Source organism: Motacilla alba, chromosome 1A (genome assembly GCF_015832195.1).
Source record: "Motacilla alba alba isolate MOTALB_02 chromosome 1A, Motacilla_alba_V1.0_pri, whole genome shotgun sequence".
NCBI classification, from domain to species: Eukaryota; Metazoa; Chordata; class Aves; order Passeriformes; family Motacillidae; genus Motacilla; species Motacilla alba.
The window spans coordinates 1,197,802-1,214,425 of record NC_052031.1 but is presented as its reverse complement, the minus strand read 5'-3'; the positions used below and the strand labels follow the sequence as shown (position 1 = coordinate 1,214,425).

Genomic DNA, 16,624 nt, shown 5'->3' with positions numbered 1-16,624 from the left:
ATTTGCTAACTATCCCAACAAACACCCCTAATTAGGCTGCATTCCTACTTCCTAAAACCCTGTTTTGGGAAAAACCAGGAAGGAAAATGTTTTGGGGGAAAAAAAACAGGAAGGAAAAGTTTTGGGAAAAACCAGAATTCCCTGGGGGAATTCTGCTGGCATAAAGCTGAATCCACGTTCCTTTTCTAACCCTCAAAATAATTCACATTCCCCTTTGAGTTTTGAAGGTGCTGCCATGTTTTGAAGGAGTTTCCCCTTTGTGTTTCCATGGATATTTGGGAACGTTCCCAGTGGTTTTTCTCATCAGCAATATTGGGAGGACACAGCCATTCCATGGCTTCTTAAAAGGATCAAAAGTGGGAATGAAGCAGCCCCTTGCATTTCCTGCTGTCGGGAGGCCACAGCTGGATTTATGGAATTAGGGATCCCCAGATCCTTCCATTTTTTAATTCCTTTTGGAGGAATAAAATCATTTCCTCACCCACCCAGGGGCTGATCCAAAATTGCTGCTCCAGGGACAGCAAGGTGGGAATTTCCCACTCAAACCCAGCCATGGTGCACACCTTAACTCACTGCCTTCCTGATTTTTAACATCTGCCCTCCCCAAAAAAGCAGAATTCCACGTGCTTTGAACTCCTGGCATCACAAACAGGCAAGGACACGGCAGTTTTGGATGGAATTTATAATTCCAGCTGCTCTTACCTTGCTGGGTGTTCCTGACTTCCAGTCTTATTGGGATTTCAAGTTTATCAGTGCTGGGAATTGCCCAGCATTCCAGCCTGGGATAAAACTCCTCCTCGTTTCAGTCTGATCCAGAGATCCCCGATGTCCTCTCACAAGGCTGAGGCCACAGCTGGATTTATGGAATTAAGGATCCCCAGATCCTTCCATTTTTTAATTCCTTTTGGAGGAATAAAATCATTTCCTCACCCACCCAGGGGCTGATCCAAAATTGCTGCTCCAGGGACAGCAAGGTGGGAATTTCCCACTCAAACCCAGCCATGGTGCACACCTTAACTCACTGCCTTCCTGATTTTTAACATCTGCCATCCCAAAGAAAGCAGAATTCCACGTGGTTTGAACTCCTGGCATCACAAACAGGCAAGGACACGGCAGTTTTGGATGGAATTTATGATTCCAGCTGCTCTTACCTTGCTGGTATTCCTGACTTCCAGTCTTATTGGGATTTCAAGTTTATCAGTGCTGGGAATTGCCCAGAATTCCAGCCTGGGATAAAACTCCTCCTCGTTTCAGTCTGATCCAGAGATCCCCGATGTCCTCTCACAAGGCTGAGATCCCACTACAGATTCCTGCAGGTTTTGGGATCAGCTGTGGGCTACAAAAAGGGTTCAAAAGGTTGATGCAGCTTCAGGAGTCTCTGTCCTACCCAAAGAGGTCCAATTAAAAATTAAATTGCAAATTAAAGCAATTTAAGGGATCAGTGGAGAGCAGGTCCATGAAGAGCTAGAAAATCCATGATCCAGGTGGATCTTCTCCGTGGGGACGTTCAGGGTGGGGAAATTCCCAGGAGAAGCCACGAGGATCCCTGGAAATGGCACTTCCCTTGGATGGTTCTGTTTCAGGGAGCTGCAGAGGAAGAGGTGAAAGAAGAAAATAAATTTATAACCATGGACCAGAACAGGAATGTGATAAAAACATGGAATTGTTTGGGTGGGAAGGGACCTTAAAGATCATCTCATTCCAAAGGGCAGGGACACCTTCCACTATCCCAGGCTGCTCCAACCTGGCCTTGGACACTTCCAGGGATGGAGCAGCCACAAATTTTTTGGGAAACTCGTGCCAGGGCCTCCCCAGCCTCTCAGGGAAGAGCCCAGACCCAACACCTCCATCACCTTTTGAGATAATCCTATTGAAAACATTTCTCCTAATCTGCTCCCAGTTGCCCAGCTTGGCTCCTCTGCTCAATTTGGGGTAAAAATCCTCAGTTTAGGGGGGGTTCTTTATTGGGGGACAGACCTAGGTTTGGGGGCTGCGTAGCTTGGGTGGGCTCCTTAACCTGGGGGGGGGGGGTTCTCTATTCAGGGTATTCATCAGTTTGGGGGAGTTTTCAGTCCTGGGGGGGATCCTCCATTTAGGGGTCATCAATTTGGGGGGGCTTTCTCAATTTGGGGGGGGTTTTCTCAGTTTAGGAGGGGATCCTCTGGGGGGATTCTTAACTTTGGGGGCCCTCTCATTAGTGGGGGATACAACGGAAGGGGGGGTTTCTCTATTCAGGGTATTCATCAGTCTGGGGGAGTTTTCAGTCCTGGGGGGGATCCTCCATTTAGGGGTCTTCAATTTGGGGGGGGTTTCCTCAATTTGGGGAGGGTTACTCAATTTGGGGGGGGGGGATTTTCTCAATTTAGGAGAGGATCCTCTGGGAGCATTCTTAACTTTGGGGGTCCTCTCATTAGCAGGGGATACAATGGAAGGGGAGGTTTCTCTATTTAGGGTATTCAGCAGTCTGGGGGAGTTTTCAGTCCTGGGGGGAATCCTCCATTTAGGGGTCCTCAATTTGGGGGGGGGGGGGTGGTTCTCAATTTAGGGGGTTTTCTCAGTTTAGGAGAGGATCCTCTGGGGGGATTCTTAACTTTGGGGGTCCTCTCATTAGCGGGGGATACAACGGAAGGGGGGGGGGGGGTCTCTTTTTGGGACAAGCCCCCTATTCGGGGGATCCTTTGGGGATTCTAATCAGCCGTTTGCCTAAACCTGGCAAGGAATAACCACCGTACCCGCATGAAAAAGGAGCAGGTTCCTCTTCTTCAGGAGCTGGCTGGTGTTCCCTGGAAGAGCTGGACGACATCAGGCCTCCTGGCCAGCTGCCGGGCCAGCGTCCCCGTGGTGTCGGGGCCGTCGCGGAGCCCGGCGCGCAGCAGGGTCCCCGCGGCCTCGGCGCGCTGCCCGCCGCTGGCCACGTGCAGGGCTGGGGACACAACACCACCCGGGGTCACCTCCTGGGGTCACCTCGTCCTGCTTTGCAGGAAAACGGGGTTCCCGCGGCGTGGGGTGATTTGGAGGGGGTCCCAGGATGAGGGGAAGAGATGAGGATTTTTGGGTTTATGTTTCAGGTTGATTTATTGTATTGTGATATGTATGATATTAAAAATGTTGTATTAAAACTAGACTGAAAGAACAGAGAGAGGATTCATCAGAAGGCTGGAAATAGAAAGGGATGAATAACAAAGGCTTGTGACTAAAGTCTGACTTAATGCACCCTTGATTGGTTATTAAGTAGAATTAAGCAGAAACACCTCGCATGGACCAATCAAAGAAGCACCTGGTGCATTCTATAGCAGCAGAAAGTTATTATTTACATCTTTTTCTTTTTGAGATTCTTTAGCTTCCCAGGAGAAGAAAATCCCAGCAAAGGGTTTTCATAAAATATGTCTGTGACACCCATGGGAATAAACAGATGGAGGGTGAAAAATGAGTTTTGCCACTGTGGGACTATGGAGTGGTTTGGGTTTTTGGGGTCTTTGAGTCTGATCTTAAGGATCATCCAGTTCCACCCTCCTGCCATGCATCCTTCCACCATCCCAGGCTGCTCCAAGCCCCAGTGTCCAGCCTGGCCTTGGACACTGCCAGGGATCCAGCTGCTCTGGGAATTCCAGCCCAGCCCCTTCCCACCCTCACTGTAAAAAACCTTCCTCCCATCTAATCCAAGGGAGGCATCCTGATCCCCCTGGATAATCCTGACGTGGATGAGAAGCTTCCCAAGGACGCAGTGACCCAAACCCAGCCAAGGAGGAGCCACAGGAAAAAACATGCCAGGGTTGGATGAGCTCAGCAGGGCTCGGATTTAGTCACTGAGGGGGCGGAGGGAGAGATGGCACTGCTAAAACATGGCTTTAACCAAACCCAGGGCTGGGGAATTCGCCAATTTTGGCAATGGCCAAAACAAATTTGTCTTATTTCTTTCATTTTAATTAATTTATTTTTTTTGGGGGGAGATGCTGATGCAAGATCTGCCTGAGCCTTTCCCGCTGGGAATGCCGACTCTCCGGCATCGCTATAGCAACTCCATTTCCGTGCCAGCTCTCTGGTATTATTTGCTCATCAGCCACTTCCAGGCTGTTTGCTGAGGAATTGAGGCTGGAGAACTCAATCCTCGTGTTTGTCCATCCAACCTGCTTCCAACAGGACCATTCCAGCCAAATATGATGAGGAAGAGGCAGCATCGGAGCTCCTCAGGTGAAAAATCAGCAGGAAATTCCCAATTTACATCTCTGTTCTTCCCCAAAGGGAAAAGCTCCAGCAGAAATTCCAGCAGATTGAAAGCCAGGGAATGCAAAATGCCCAAAAAAACCCTGGGTGATCCCTCACACTGCTCCCAGAGCAAATGTATCCATGGATTTGGCACCCTTGCATGATGAGGTTGGGATGTGCTTATGGAAGGTCTTGATGTCACACAAAGCTTGGAAAACCAGCTTGGAATTCTCACCAGAACGGCCCTTCCCATCCTTGGCCTGGAGATCAGCTCCGAGGGACAGCAGGGTCTGGATGGTGTGTCCATGTCCTTCCTGCAGAACGAGGAATTTGGGATCAGCTCCGTGCTTGGATCCATCCCTAACCTGGGATTGCACAGATCTGCCCTGTCCTGGTCAGGTCTGGGGGCACCAGGAGCTCCAGAGGATCCTGGAGCAGATGGAAATCAGGCTCAGCTGCCTTCAGATCAGACCCATGAGGCAGGAACTGTTATCCCATGGGAACTGGCCACAAAGGTGCCACCAGGCAGCTTCCTGACATCCCAGCATGGCTTGGGCTGGAAAAAATCCTTAAAAGATAATCAAATTCCAACTCCAAACATGGCCAGGGACAACTCCCACTGTCCCAGGGTGCCCCAATCCTTCCTTGGGCACTGCAGGGATGCAGGGGCAGCCCCAGCTGCTCTGGCAATTCCAGCCCAGCCAGGAATTCCTCATGGCCAAGATCCCATCCATGGCTGCCCTCTGGCACTGGCAGCCATTCCCTGTGTGCTGTCCCTGCAGGCCTTGTCCCCAGTCCCTCTGCAGCGACCCTGGAGCCCCTGCAGGCCCTGCAATGTGCTGGAAGCTCTCCCTGGAGCCTTCCCTTCTCCAGGGGAACATTCCCAGCTCTCCCAGCCTGACATTGGATCCATCTCCTCTCCAAGACATTCCTGGGCCCAGGGCCTTCACTTGGAATCTCAGGAAGCCATGAAGGGTCTCCCTTCCCTTCTCCTCTCTTTTCCATCCCCATTTCCCATCAAAATCCCTCGGGATGGATTCTGAGTGTCCCAAATCCCAGAATCCCAGAGCAGTTTGGGTGGGAAGGGACCTCAAAGCTCATTCCAGGGACACCTCCCCTGTCCCAGAGTGCTCCAATCCTTCCTTGGGCACTGCAGGGATGCAGGGGCAGCCCCAGCTGCTCTGGCAATTCCAGCCCAGCCAGGAATTCCTCATGGCCAAGATCCCATCCCAGGTATCTCTCCTGGAGCCCCTTTAGGCCCTGGCAGGGGTCTCTGAGGTCTCTCCAACGTTGAGTTTCAAATCCCTCCAATTCCCAGGGGATCTGGAGTTGATTTTTCCAAGGTTATTCCAGCTCCAGGAGCAGAACCTGTTGCTGATCTGGGCTGTTGCTCATCTGCCTCCCTCAGGCACTTGCATTTCCCAAAGGATTCCTCCAGGATTTGTGATCCCCTGGGAGAAGACCCAGCCAGCCACAATCCACTGTGTCCTCCCTCCTTCCTCTGCCAGGAGCCAATTTCAAATTCCACAGGGAAAAAGCCAGCACAGCCCCCACCTCCTTCTACCCTGCACAGGCTTTTCCAGAAATAAATCCTTTCTCCCTAAATAACAAGCCTGATTTTGGAATGACATCCTCAATGCCATGAATTAGTCTTTGTCCTGCAGCCTGGGAATGGAAAGCTCTTATTTTCATATCCCACTTCACCCTCTCCTTTTCCCTGTTCCCATAGGATTCCACAGCATCTTCCCTGATCCCGAGGCTCCCATTTCCCTGCAAACCCAATTCCATGGCAAAGCCACCGAGCCAGGAACTGCTGCAGCTCCCACAGCCCTGGCAGCAAATCGAATTTAAAAAATAACTTGATTTTCATGCGTTTATAAATGCAAAAGAATAAGAAAAGAGAGAGATAAAAACACAACCCACCAGGCAAACACATGGTGCTGTAAATACAAAGTGACACCGAGCCTGGGGAGGGAAGGGAGAGAATCCCATCCCATCATTCCCAAATCAGCCAGGAGCTGGGATTTTCTCCAAGGCACATTATATTCCCCCCAGAGCCTTGCTGTTCAACGTACCCTTGGCAACCAGAAGGGCTTTGAACGTGGCTTCTGGGAGCAGGAGGCCAGGAAAATGGGAGAAAGGGCTCCTTTGTGGCATGGCCGGATGGTGCCAGCATTCCCAGGGAGTGGCACGGATGGTTTTGTAGGAGCAGGGCACTGGGATGAGGTTTTATTCCCACTGCAAGGCTCTGAGTGCTGTTAAAATCCTGGGTTTAACATCTCTGGATGTGAGCAGGGACATTCCTGTGCTGCCAGCTGGATGCCAGGAGGGATCCTGGTCAGCAGGGAAGTTTTGGGATCTCCTCTGCATTCCCAGGTGGTTTTGTAGGATCAGGACACTGGGATGAGGTTTAATTCCCACTACAAGCCAAAATCCTGGGTTTAACACCCCTGGATGTGAGCAGGGACATTCCCGTGCTGCCAGCTGGATGCCAGGAGGGATCCTGGTCAGCAGGGAAAGTTTTGGGATCTGCTCTGCATTCCCAGGGAATGCTGCAGGACCCACAGCTCTGCACCCCACACAGGCTGGGAGGAGGAGAAAGCTCCAGTTATTCTGGAATTCAAAACAATTCTGATGTGAAGGACACAGATAAAGTTCTGGGAGCTCCCCCCACCTTCCCAGCTTTCCTTTCCCACTTCTGGACGTCTCCTATCCGTCCTCTGCAGGCAGCTGGACACAAACATGGAATTCCTGGGGTGGGAAGGACCTCAAAGCCCCTCCAGTGCCACCCTGCCACAGACAGGGACACCTCCCAGTGTCCCAGGCTGCTCCAGCCTGGCCTGGGGCACTGCAGGGATGCAGGGGCAGCCCCAGCTGCTCTGGCAATTCCAGCCCAGCCAGGAATTCCTCACTGCCAAGATCCCATCCATGGCTGCCCTCTGGCACTGGCAGCCATTCCCTGGGTGCTGTCCCTGCAGGCCTTGTCCCCAGTCCCTCTGCAGCGACCCTGGAGCCCCTGCAGGCCCTGCAATGTGCTGGAAGCTCTCCCTGGATCCTTCTCCTCTCCAGGTGAGCACCCCCAGCTCTCCCAGCCTGGCTCCAGCCCTGGAGCAGCTCCATGGATTCCTCTGGACTCTCTCCAGCAGCCCCTCCTCCTCCTGCTGTTGTCCCCAGGGCTGGGATCAGGTGGGATCTCACCTCAGCAGAGGAGAAGAATCCCACCCTCACCCTGCCGCCCCCATTTCGTTTGATGCCCAGAAAACAGGGAATGGGACTGGTCAGGAGCAGAGCATGAGCCAGGAAGGCAAATCCTCCATGGTGGCCAACACCTGACCCAGCCTGGTTTAGGTGCCTGGCACAGGCTTTTCCCAGGGAGTTTGGGAGCAGGGACAAACCTTGGCTGCGTAGTGCAGGGCTGGCAGCTGCAGGGACGTCGCTCTGCCGTTGACATCCACGCCCAGCTCGGACACCAGGAACTGGATGGAGCCATCCTGGGCTGTCACAGCTGCCCTGTGCAGGGCCTGAGCACCCAGGGCATCCACAGCCGTGGGACAGGCCTGCAATTAAGGAATATCATGGAAATAACGCAAAGGGCACTCATCCCAAATGAGATCAGCACCCTCTGGCAGCACCAGGAAACCTCCACAAGGTTTCCCATCTCTCCCACCCTCAGTCCCTGGAATGTGGAAAACCACAACAAACTTCCCAAACCTCCCAATCCAGAAAACAGGATTTCCTTTTCCTTAGGAAATCCAGGATCTGAGCAACACCTCTGGGAGAATCAGCCATGAGCCATCCATCCCAACCAGCTGGGATCATGCAGCAGTCACTCATCAGTAAATTATTGATTGCAGTGCTCTGGTTCCTGCTGTGCACAATTGGCTCCAATGGCATTCCCTGGAGGAAATCAGGGATTTTTGGGAGCCAGCACAGGAGCAGGAGCTGCCAGGAGAGAGGGAGGAGCTCTGGATAACTCATGGATGGACATTTCCACATTATCCATGGCCACTAGAGCCTCCACACCGAGTCCTGGCATTCCAAGAGCTGCTTTTGGCTCTGCCACAGCTGCCCCTGGAGCACTGGGAATGTCCTGTCCCCTCCTGCCACTGCCTGCTGTCACATCCCACTCCACCAGCTCTGGGGACACGTTTACCACAAAAGCTGTGGCCATCCCTGGATCCCTGGCAGCATCCAAGGCCACTTTGGGCAGGGCTTGGAATCACCTTGGCTAATGGAAGGTGTCCCTGCCCACGGCAGGGGTGGAATGAAATGATTTTGAAGGCCCTTCCAACCCAAACCATTCCACGATTCCTGCCCCAGGAGCCAATTCCTGATGACCTCACTCAGCCAAATCCTTCTCTTCTCCAGGGGGAATTTGCCTTTTGACACGATTTCTCTCTTTACAAGTTGGAAACTCGCTTCCTTCCCTCCAGTGGCGTGGCTCACGTGTCCTGGCAGCCCTGGCTCCCTCCTGGGAGAGGCAGGGAGGGGTCCTGGCACCCACCTGGTGTTTCTCCAGGAGCAGCCGGGCGATGCCGACGTGCCCGTTCTGGAGCGCGTCCATGAAGGGAGTGACCCCACAGCTGTCCCTGCTGTCAGGTTGGTACTGGCACCTGCAAGTGAGAGGAGAAAAGAACCAGGACAGAGCTGTGGGCAGCTCCAAAATCCTTACGGAGGGAGACTCTCAGCAGCTGGGATTGACACTGGAATATATAAAGCTCATCCACAGACCATGGATAAACCTGTCCTGGTGTTTTAGGGCCTGGGGAATGATGTGTGGGGTTTTTTTGGGATCAGAGATCTGGTTCAGCTCTCTTAGGCTCTACAGATCATTTATAATTCCCTTTCTCCTGACCTGAGGGTTTCCAGAAGGGACCAGGTGTGCACTGGAAGCAGGGAATAACCAGATCTTCATGGAATGATGTACAAAATCAGAGCCCACCTATCTCATCCAGGTTAAACTCCAGTGAGATGAGAGACAACTGAATTAAAGCCGGGCTCAGATCACAGAGCTGTTTATGCTGGGCCAAGCATGGATGGGTTGGGATGAGCTGTGATTCCCAGGGAAAGCTGCTCCTGCTCTGGGAAGGGAGAACAGAGAAAGGGAACAGAGCTGCTTTAAAGCCACTTCCCAGCAATTTCCCAGGAAAACAAGGATAAGCCCAGCCTAGGGAAGCTGCTTTGGTCGTTGGGAATGAATCAGCAGGGAAAACAAAGCCAGGGCTGAGTTACATAACTGGGATTTGTGTCACAACCAAGAGGGAGCCCATCCCCAGGGAATCCTTGTCTCTTCCCCAGCTGGGAAAAACCTGGAGCACGAGGAGCCAGCCTCGGGATGGAGGGCAGGGCAGCTGTGCTCTGCTTCCCCAGCGGAACAGCACAAACATCCTTTGTGTCCAAATCCTGGCAGGGAATGGGAGCTGGGGGAGAAAAAGCTGGAAGGAGCCTGCTTACCGTTCCAGGAGCAGCTCCACGACCTGGGAACAGCCGTGCATTGCTGGGAAAAGAGGGGAAAAAAACAGGAAAAACATGGATTGGTACATTGTGTTCCTACAGTTTGGCATGCTCGGGTTGCTGATCCTTTTGGGAGGGGGAAGGGGCTCCAAGGGGCTTCATTCCCATCAATTTTTTGGTGGCATTAAAAAAAAAAAAAAGGCTGGCCTTGCTCCGATCCCATTGGGAAATGGGAGGTAAAGCAGGGAAAAGGGATGGAATGGGCACTGCCTGGCTCCATCAGCCACAGGATTCAGCTGGAACAAAGAGGGTTTCTCCCAGTTATTTGTTCATTCCCGAACTGGGATCTGGGAGAAGCAGAAGGAACACAGAGCAGGGAGCTGGGGAAATGCTGGGTAACATTCCCAGCCCTCCTCAGCCCCTCCCACCTCATCATCCTCACCCATCTCAGAGGGAAAGCAACAACAGAGGGCGAGGATTTGAACCCGAGGCACTGAAATATTCCAGGTTTTTTTTAAACATTTCACTTCACACAGCTTTGATCCAGCTTTTTTTTTTTTTTTTCCTTCCCTGCAGGTCATTTTGCAAAACAAATGGAACATCTTGAAGAGAAAAAAAATATCAAACCAAGGCTGGAGCTGCTCCATCAGGTGATGGAAAACAACCTTCAGCTGGAACAACTTCCAGCTGGAATCCCAGTGAGGGATTCCCAGGTTTTGGCTCTTTGCTCCTGCTCCCTGCCTGTTCTTCACCTGAGCTGATGGAAAACCCAAGTCCATGGGAAGAAAAATCCCCCACAATTCCATCTTTTATCAGGAACAGAGACTCGGGACAGCTGGGATCTGCTGCTGCATTCCACATCCTCTAATTACCTCTTCCCAGCTTTCTTCCCTCGGGATAGAAGAAGCATGAAAGCTGAAGGAACCAACCCTTATTAATATAAAAAATAATTGCAGGAGGGAGAAAATGACCCTTCAGGAAGGCAGCTGGCCTGGTCACGGGTTAATGCGCTCAAATCCACACCCCTGGGATGGAAATCCATGGAAACCCATGGAAAAGGCAGTTGGTCCTGACATGATTTCCCCCAGCAGCTCCAACACCATCTCCAGCCCCCCAGCCCTGCTCCTGCCTTGGGAACTGGGAATATCCCCTGGGATAAGTGTGGGGAGACCAGGGAGCAGCAGTTTGGGATCAAATTGCACTGGGGGCACTGGGGGGTTAAATCCTAATTCCCTAATTCCAGCCCTCCCCAGTTCCCAGTCACTCCCACTCCAGCTGCTGCTCCAGGGTCTGGCTGGATCAGGAAATTCCAGAAATCCATCCAAATTGTGGATTGGTGGCTTTGCCAAAGGAAACACAGGCAGAGACACCTCTGGGAAGCAGAATCCAGGTGCTGCATCCCAATTGTATTCCCATATCCCCAGGCAGGGAGGTGACTTTGGCTCGAGGTCAGAATTCCCCCTTTCCCACATGATAATCCCAAATCTCAGAGCTCACCCTGCTCCTGACCCCGTCCCAGCCCCTCAGCTCCCAGATCCCAGCCCAACATCCACCTCCTGCTGGGAGAGGAGCTGCCAGCTCCACAGAAACAGCACCCAGAACTGGGCAGGGACGGGAGAACATTCAAAAAATCGGGATCAGCCACTTCAGGCAACCTGCTGTGATCCCACAAACAACTCATTCCCTGTTTTTTTCATTCCCAGGTCAAGCACAAGGACTCAGTGGTGCCCAGGGGCTGGAATTGTCACCACTGATGAGCCAGGAGTGACAGAGCAAGGGCTGGAAAAGCCACTGGAGTGACAGCACAGCAGGGGCTCCTCCCAACACCTCAGGTTTTTCCGGGGAGTCAATCCCAATTAAATTCTTTGGGAAAGGAGTTTGGGTAGCCAGGGCTCACCTCTGCTGCTGAGAGCTGGAATACGCAGCCTGATTCCAACTCTGGGTGTGCTCCGAGCCCTTTTCTGCTTCCCAACAATCCTGAGGATGGCTGGCATTCCTAAACCTGCCCATTCCTTTTAAATATCCCCTAAAAGCAAGGAAAAGGGCAGGGAAAGGGAATTGGGCATCCTGTGGATTCCCAGCAGGGACTGTCCCTCCCATTCACAGAAAAGCCCTCTGGAATTCTCACCATGGCATCAGAGCAAGGGGACTCCAAAATTTGGAGTTGATTATTGGAATCATGGAGTCATTTTGGTTGGGAAAGTGCCTGAGCCCAACCATTCCCAGCACTGCCAAAGCCACCACTGCCCCATGTCCCCAAGTGCCACATCCACATGGATTTTAAATCCCTCCAGGAATGGGGACACCACCCTTGCCCTGGGCAGCTCATCCCAATGCTTACAGCCCTTTCCAGGAAGGAATTTCCCCAGTATCCCAACTGAACCTCCCCAGGCCCAGCTTGAGGCTGGGATAAAGAAATCCATCCGAAAAAGTTCCTCTCAGCAGCTCTGCTGCCTTCAGGAATTGCAAATGCCAGGATGGGCTTGGAGCTGGGGAGCTTTCCACACCAGGAAGGAAAATCATATCCACATTCCAAGGGAGGACAGATCCATCTGTGCCAGCAGATGATGTGATCCAAGAATCCCATGAACTCCAAGAGGCCTGTTCGTGGATTTCCTGAGGGAAAAATTCCCATTTTTTTGGAAGTAGACACCAGGCTCTGCTTCTCCTGAAGGAAAACCTCATTCCTGCTTATCCCAACCCTGCAGACTAACCAGGATATCCCCCCAAAATCCCAATTTTTTTGGCCTCTTTCCCTCAGGCCCGGCTCCATGTTGGAGCAGGAGAGGCCGTGGCAGCTCCTGAGGCTGGTCCAGGAGGGAAACCTGGATGTGCTGGGGGATTTGTGGATTTCCTGAGGGAAAAATCCCATTTTTCTGGAAGCAGACACCAGGCTCTGCTTCTCCCGAGGGAAAAACCTCATTCCTTCTTATCCCAACCCTCCAAACCAACCAGGATATCCCCCAAAATCCTGATTTTTTTGGCTTATTTCCCCTCAGGCCCGGCTCCATGGCGGAGCAGGAGAGGCCGTGGCAGCTCCTGAGGCTGGTCCAGGAGGGAAACCTGGCTCTCCTATGGGATGAGCTGAGGCTGGATGGGATTCCAGAGGTTTCCCTGATCCACCCCTGCTGTACCTGCTGTGTGCAGAGGAGTTCTGCCCGTGGTGCTCTCCGTGTCCCAGCAGCCTGGGGACACATCCAGGAGGTAGCGGAGCACCTCGGGATGCCCTTCCCTGCTGGCAATGTGGAAGCAATTCCAGCCATCCTTGTTCCTCAACAACGGGTTGGCTCCGTGCTCCACCAGAGTCTTGATCACTTCCAAGTTTTTCCTGGTGCAAGCCATCATCAGGGGAGTCCTGGAAGAAGATCCAGGGAAATAAAATAACCTGGCACAACCAATCTGATTCAGGTGCTTTGCCTGAGGATCCAGATTTTACAGCACTGTTGCTCCAGGCTGGGAATACTCCAGCTCCTTTTCCATGCAGTCCCTCAGAGCATTCTGTGTTTTTAAGGCAAATTAGGCTTTTTCCAAAGGTTTGGATGTGCCTTAGGAAGCGCAGAGCTCCCTGATTTTAATCCACGGGTGGAAGAGCACGGCCACACAAATCCAGGCTCATGGAATCTTGGCCTCAGCTCCAGGCTGGCACAGCCTCAATTCCCAGCTCTGGAATGCTGCCTTTGGATTTGTGGCAATTCAGCTCCAAAGGTCCGTCCCAGGCTTTCATATGGGAGCAGGGCAGAATCCTTGTTTTCTTTTTCCAGAAATCCCCATCCCTAAGGGAAGAGTGCAGCAGTCATTTACAGCTTTTAGGAGAAACATGGGGAAAGCAGGGATAGGGCTGGAATTTCTCCCAAAAATCCAACTGGATCCACAGTGGGGGCAGCAAGGGAAGGGAATTCTGCACTCTGTGTTCCACACAGGTGATCCCACATGGAGCCCAGCTCTGGGATCCCAAGATAAGGACATGAAGCTGCTGGAGCAAATCCAGAGGAATCCATGGAGCTGCTCCAGGGCTGGAGCCAGGCTGGGAGAGCTGGGGGTGCTCACCTGGAGAAGGGAAGGCTCCAGGGAGAGCTTCCAGCACATTGCAGGGCCTGCAGGGGCTCCAGGAGAGCTGCAGAGGGACTGGGGACAAGGCCTGCAGGGACAGCACCCAGGGAATGGCTGCCAGTGCCAGAGGGCAGCCATGGATGGGATCTTGGCCATGAGGAATTCCTGGCTGGGCTGGAATTGCCAGAGCAGCTGGGGCTGCCCCTGCATCCCTGCAGTGCCCCAGGCCAGGCTGGACACTGGGGCTGGAGCAGCCTGGGACACTGGCAGGTGTCCCAGGTGGCCCTGGATGATCCTTAACCTCCTTCCCCATCCATTCCACGACCCCAAACACCATCTCCAGCAGCCACATTCCCACCTTCCTCACCCAATCCCAAATCCCAGCACCTACCAGTCACCCTTTTTCAGGCAGTCCACGCTCGCCCCTCTCTCCAGGAGGAAGGACACACATTCCCAGTGTCCCATGGAAGCAGCCTCATGGAGGGGTCTCTTGTAGTCCCCATTGGCCACCTCCATGTCCATCCCGATCTCCTGGACCAGGAATTCCAGCACATCCCGGTGTCCCGAGCGAGCCGCGTGGTGCAGCAGGGAATCTCCCAAACGTCCCCAGCGCCAGCTGGGAGCCTCAGGAACCTCATCCAGCCTCAGCTCATCCCGGAGGAGAGCCAGGTTTCCCTCCTGGACCAGCCTCAGGAGCCGCCGCAGCCTCTCCTGCTCCACCATGGAGCCGGGCCTGAGGGGAAAGAAGCCAAAAAAACAGGATTTTGGGGGATATTGTAGTTGGTTTGGGGGGTTGGGATAAGCAGGAATGAGGTTTTCCCTCAGGAGAAGCAGAGCCTGGTGCCCACTTCCAGAAGAATGGGAATTTTTTCCTCAGGAAATCCACAAGTTCATAGGTTTTCCCTCAGCAGAAGGAAAGGCTGGTGCCTACTTCCAGAAAAATGGGAATTTTTCCCTCAGGAAATCCACAAATGCCACAGCACATCCACGTTTCCCTCCTGGACCAGCCTTGGCCTCTCCTGCTCCGCCCTGGAGCCGGGCCTGAGTGAAAGAGGCCAAAAAATTGGGATTTTGTGGGATATCCTGGTTGGTTTGGGGGGATTGGGATAAGCAGGGATGAGGTTTTCCCTCAGGAGAAGCAGAGCCTGGTGCCTACTTCCAGAAAAACAGGAATTTTTCCCTCAGGAAATCCACAAATCCTTAGGTTTTCCCTCAGGAGAAGCAGAGCCTGGTGCCTACCTCCAGAAAAATGGGATTTTTTTCCCTCAGGACATGCACAAACCGGCCTCTCCCTCAGGATGAGCAGAAATTTCCTTCTCCCTCAGGATAATGAAAAATTGCCCTCCAGAAAACTAGGATTTGGCCTCTCCTTCAGGAAAAACAGGAATTTTCGTCTCCCTCTGAAATTCAGGAAGCAGTCACTCCTCAGTAAAAGCAAAATTTCTATTTTTCCTTGGGAAAATTAGGATCTGGTCTTTCCCTGCAGAAAACAGGATTGCCTTTTCCCTAGGAAATCCAGGATCTGACCTTTCCCTTAGGAAAAACAGAAATTCAGTTTCCCTCTGGAAAATCAGAAATCAGTCTTTCCCTCAGGAAAACAGTCTCTCCTTTAGACAAAAAGAAATTCCCTTTTTTTCCTTAGGAAAAACAGAAACCAGAGTCACCCTCAGCAAATCCTGAAATTCCCTTTTTCCTCAGGAAAAAATGGACAATTTCTTTTTACTCAGGAAAACCAGGACCCCATCTCTTCCTTCAGAAAACCTGAAATTCCCTCTTCCTTTAGGGAAACCAAGAACTTCCTTCTTCCTTGAGAAAACCAGGAATTATCCACTCCATCAGGAAAAACAGAATTTTGCTTTTTCAAACGGAAAACCAGGAATGGGTTTCTCCCTCAGGAAAACCAGGAATTTCTGTTTTCCCTCAGGAAAATTAGGAACCAGCCTCCCCCCTGGTAACACAGAAATTCCCATTCCCCCTGGGAAAATTCCAAAATTCCTTTTACTCTTAGGAGATGAAGAAATCAGCTAGAAATACATAAATTTTCACTCAGGAAAACCTGAAATTCCCTTTTTCCTCTAGAAAAAGAGTAATTTCTTTTTCCCTGTTGACAGCCAGACATCAGTCCCTCCTCCAGGAAAAGCAGCAATTCCCTTTTCCCTCCCAAACGAACGGGAAATTCCCTTTTTCCTCAGGAAAAAACAACAAAAACTCCTTTTTTTCCTCAGGAAAAAAACCAGAAATTCCCGTTCTCTTCGGGGCTCCCGGGAAGGGGCCGCTCCCGAAGGCCGGGATCCCTCCCTATTCCCTCCCCAGCTCATCCCAGGCCGCGCGATTCCCGCGGGAAAATTCCCGGTTTTTCCAAACCCACCCGCGCGCCGCGGAGCGCTCGTGACGTCACACGCGACGGGCATGACGTCACCGCAACGGGAGGAAAGAAACAAACCCCGCCCAACCCGGAAGTGTTGCGCCATTGGTCAGCGCTGGGCGCTGTTGTGGCTTCTGATTGGACAGCGGGGAGGGGGCGGGGCGAATGCAGCGCGCCGGGCCGGGAGCGCCGGGAGCGGGTGAGGCCGGGGGAGGAGGGCGCGACCATTTCTGGGCAACGTGGGGGGGGGGGCAGGGAAGGGGTTTCCTTGGAAATGGGGTTTCTTTGGGATTGTGGAGACCCTTGGGAATGAGGGAATCCTTGGAAATGAGGGATTGGCACTGAGGGCACCCGTGGCAAAGGCGGGGGATTGATATTCAAAGGGCTTTTGGCGCTGCGGGGGACCTTTGGCTTTGAGGGAACTTTGGGAACGGAGGCTCCTGTGGCGTTGGGGGCACCAGAGGAAATGGGGGAATCCTTGGAATTGAGGGGTTTGGGAGTGAGGGCACCCTTGGAAACGAGGGGGGACTTGGTATTGTAGGGGGTTTG

General features: G+C 52.6%; 3 protein-coding genes across 3 annotated transcripts in view; 1 reads left to right on the top strand and 2 right to left on the bottom strand.

Moving 5' to 3' along the window:
- Positions 1 to 12,889, bottom strand: part of LOC119708856 (ankyrin repeat domain-containing protein 16-like) — a 116,331-nt gene extending 103,442 nt beyond the window's left edge. The window contains exon 1 of the mRNA XM_038155757.1: positions 12,795 to 12,889. The gene's annotated coding sequence lies outside the window, so the exon portion shown is untranslated. The remainder of the gene's footprint in view (positions 1 to 12,794) is intronic.
- LOC119708855 (ankyrin repeat domain-containing protein 16-like) lies at positions 1,154 to 16,206 on the bottom strand. The gene is made up of 9 exons (XM_038155755.1): positions 16,079 to 16,206; positions 14,102 to 14,443; positions 12,795 to 13,015; positions 9,661 to 9,703; positions 8,711 to 8,819; positions 7,602 to 7,763; positions 4,442 to 4,520; positions 2,733 to 2,923; positions 1,154 to 1,587 (listed from the first exon to the last, which is right to left on the bottom strand). The coding sequence occupies exons 2-8, from the start codon at positions 14,431 to 14,433 to the stop codon at positions 2,763 to 2,765; spliced, it is 1,107 nt and encodes a 368-aa protein (XP_038011683.1). The 5' UTR covers positions 14,434 to 14,443; positions 16,079 to 16,206; the 3' UTR covers positions 1,154 to 1,587; positions 2,733 to 2,762.
- FBH1 (F-box DNA helicase 1) overlaps positions 16,203 to 16,624 on the top strand; it is a 41,465-nt gene continuing 41,043 nt past the window's right edge. Inside the window, exon 1 of the mRNA XM_038155749.1 lies at positions 16,203 to 16,274. Within this exon, the coding sequence (XP_038011677.1) occupies positions 16,241 to 16,274 (34 nt within the window). The 5' untranslated portion in view covers positions 16,203 to 16,240. The remainder of the gene's footprint in view (positions 16,275 to 16,624) is intronic.

Coding starts and splice junctions, on each gene's coding strand:
- LOC119708855 (XM_038155755.1), bottom strand. CDS start 14,433: ATGGTGGAGCAGGAGAGGCTGCGGCGGCTCCTGAGGCTGGTCCAGGAG. Junction 9,704..12,794: donor AACTCCTCTGCACACAGCAG/GTACAGCAGGGG, acceptor CTCTTTTCCCAG/CAATGCACGGCTGTTCCCAG. Junction 2,924..4,441: donor GGATGGGAAGGGCCGTTCTG/GTGAGAATTCCA, acceptor TTGTGTCCCCAG/CCCTGCACGTGGCCAGCGGC.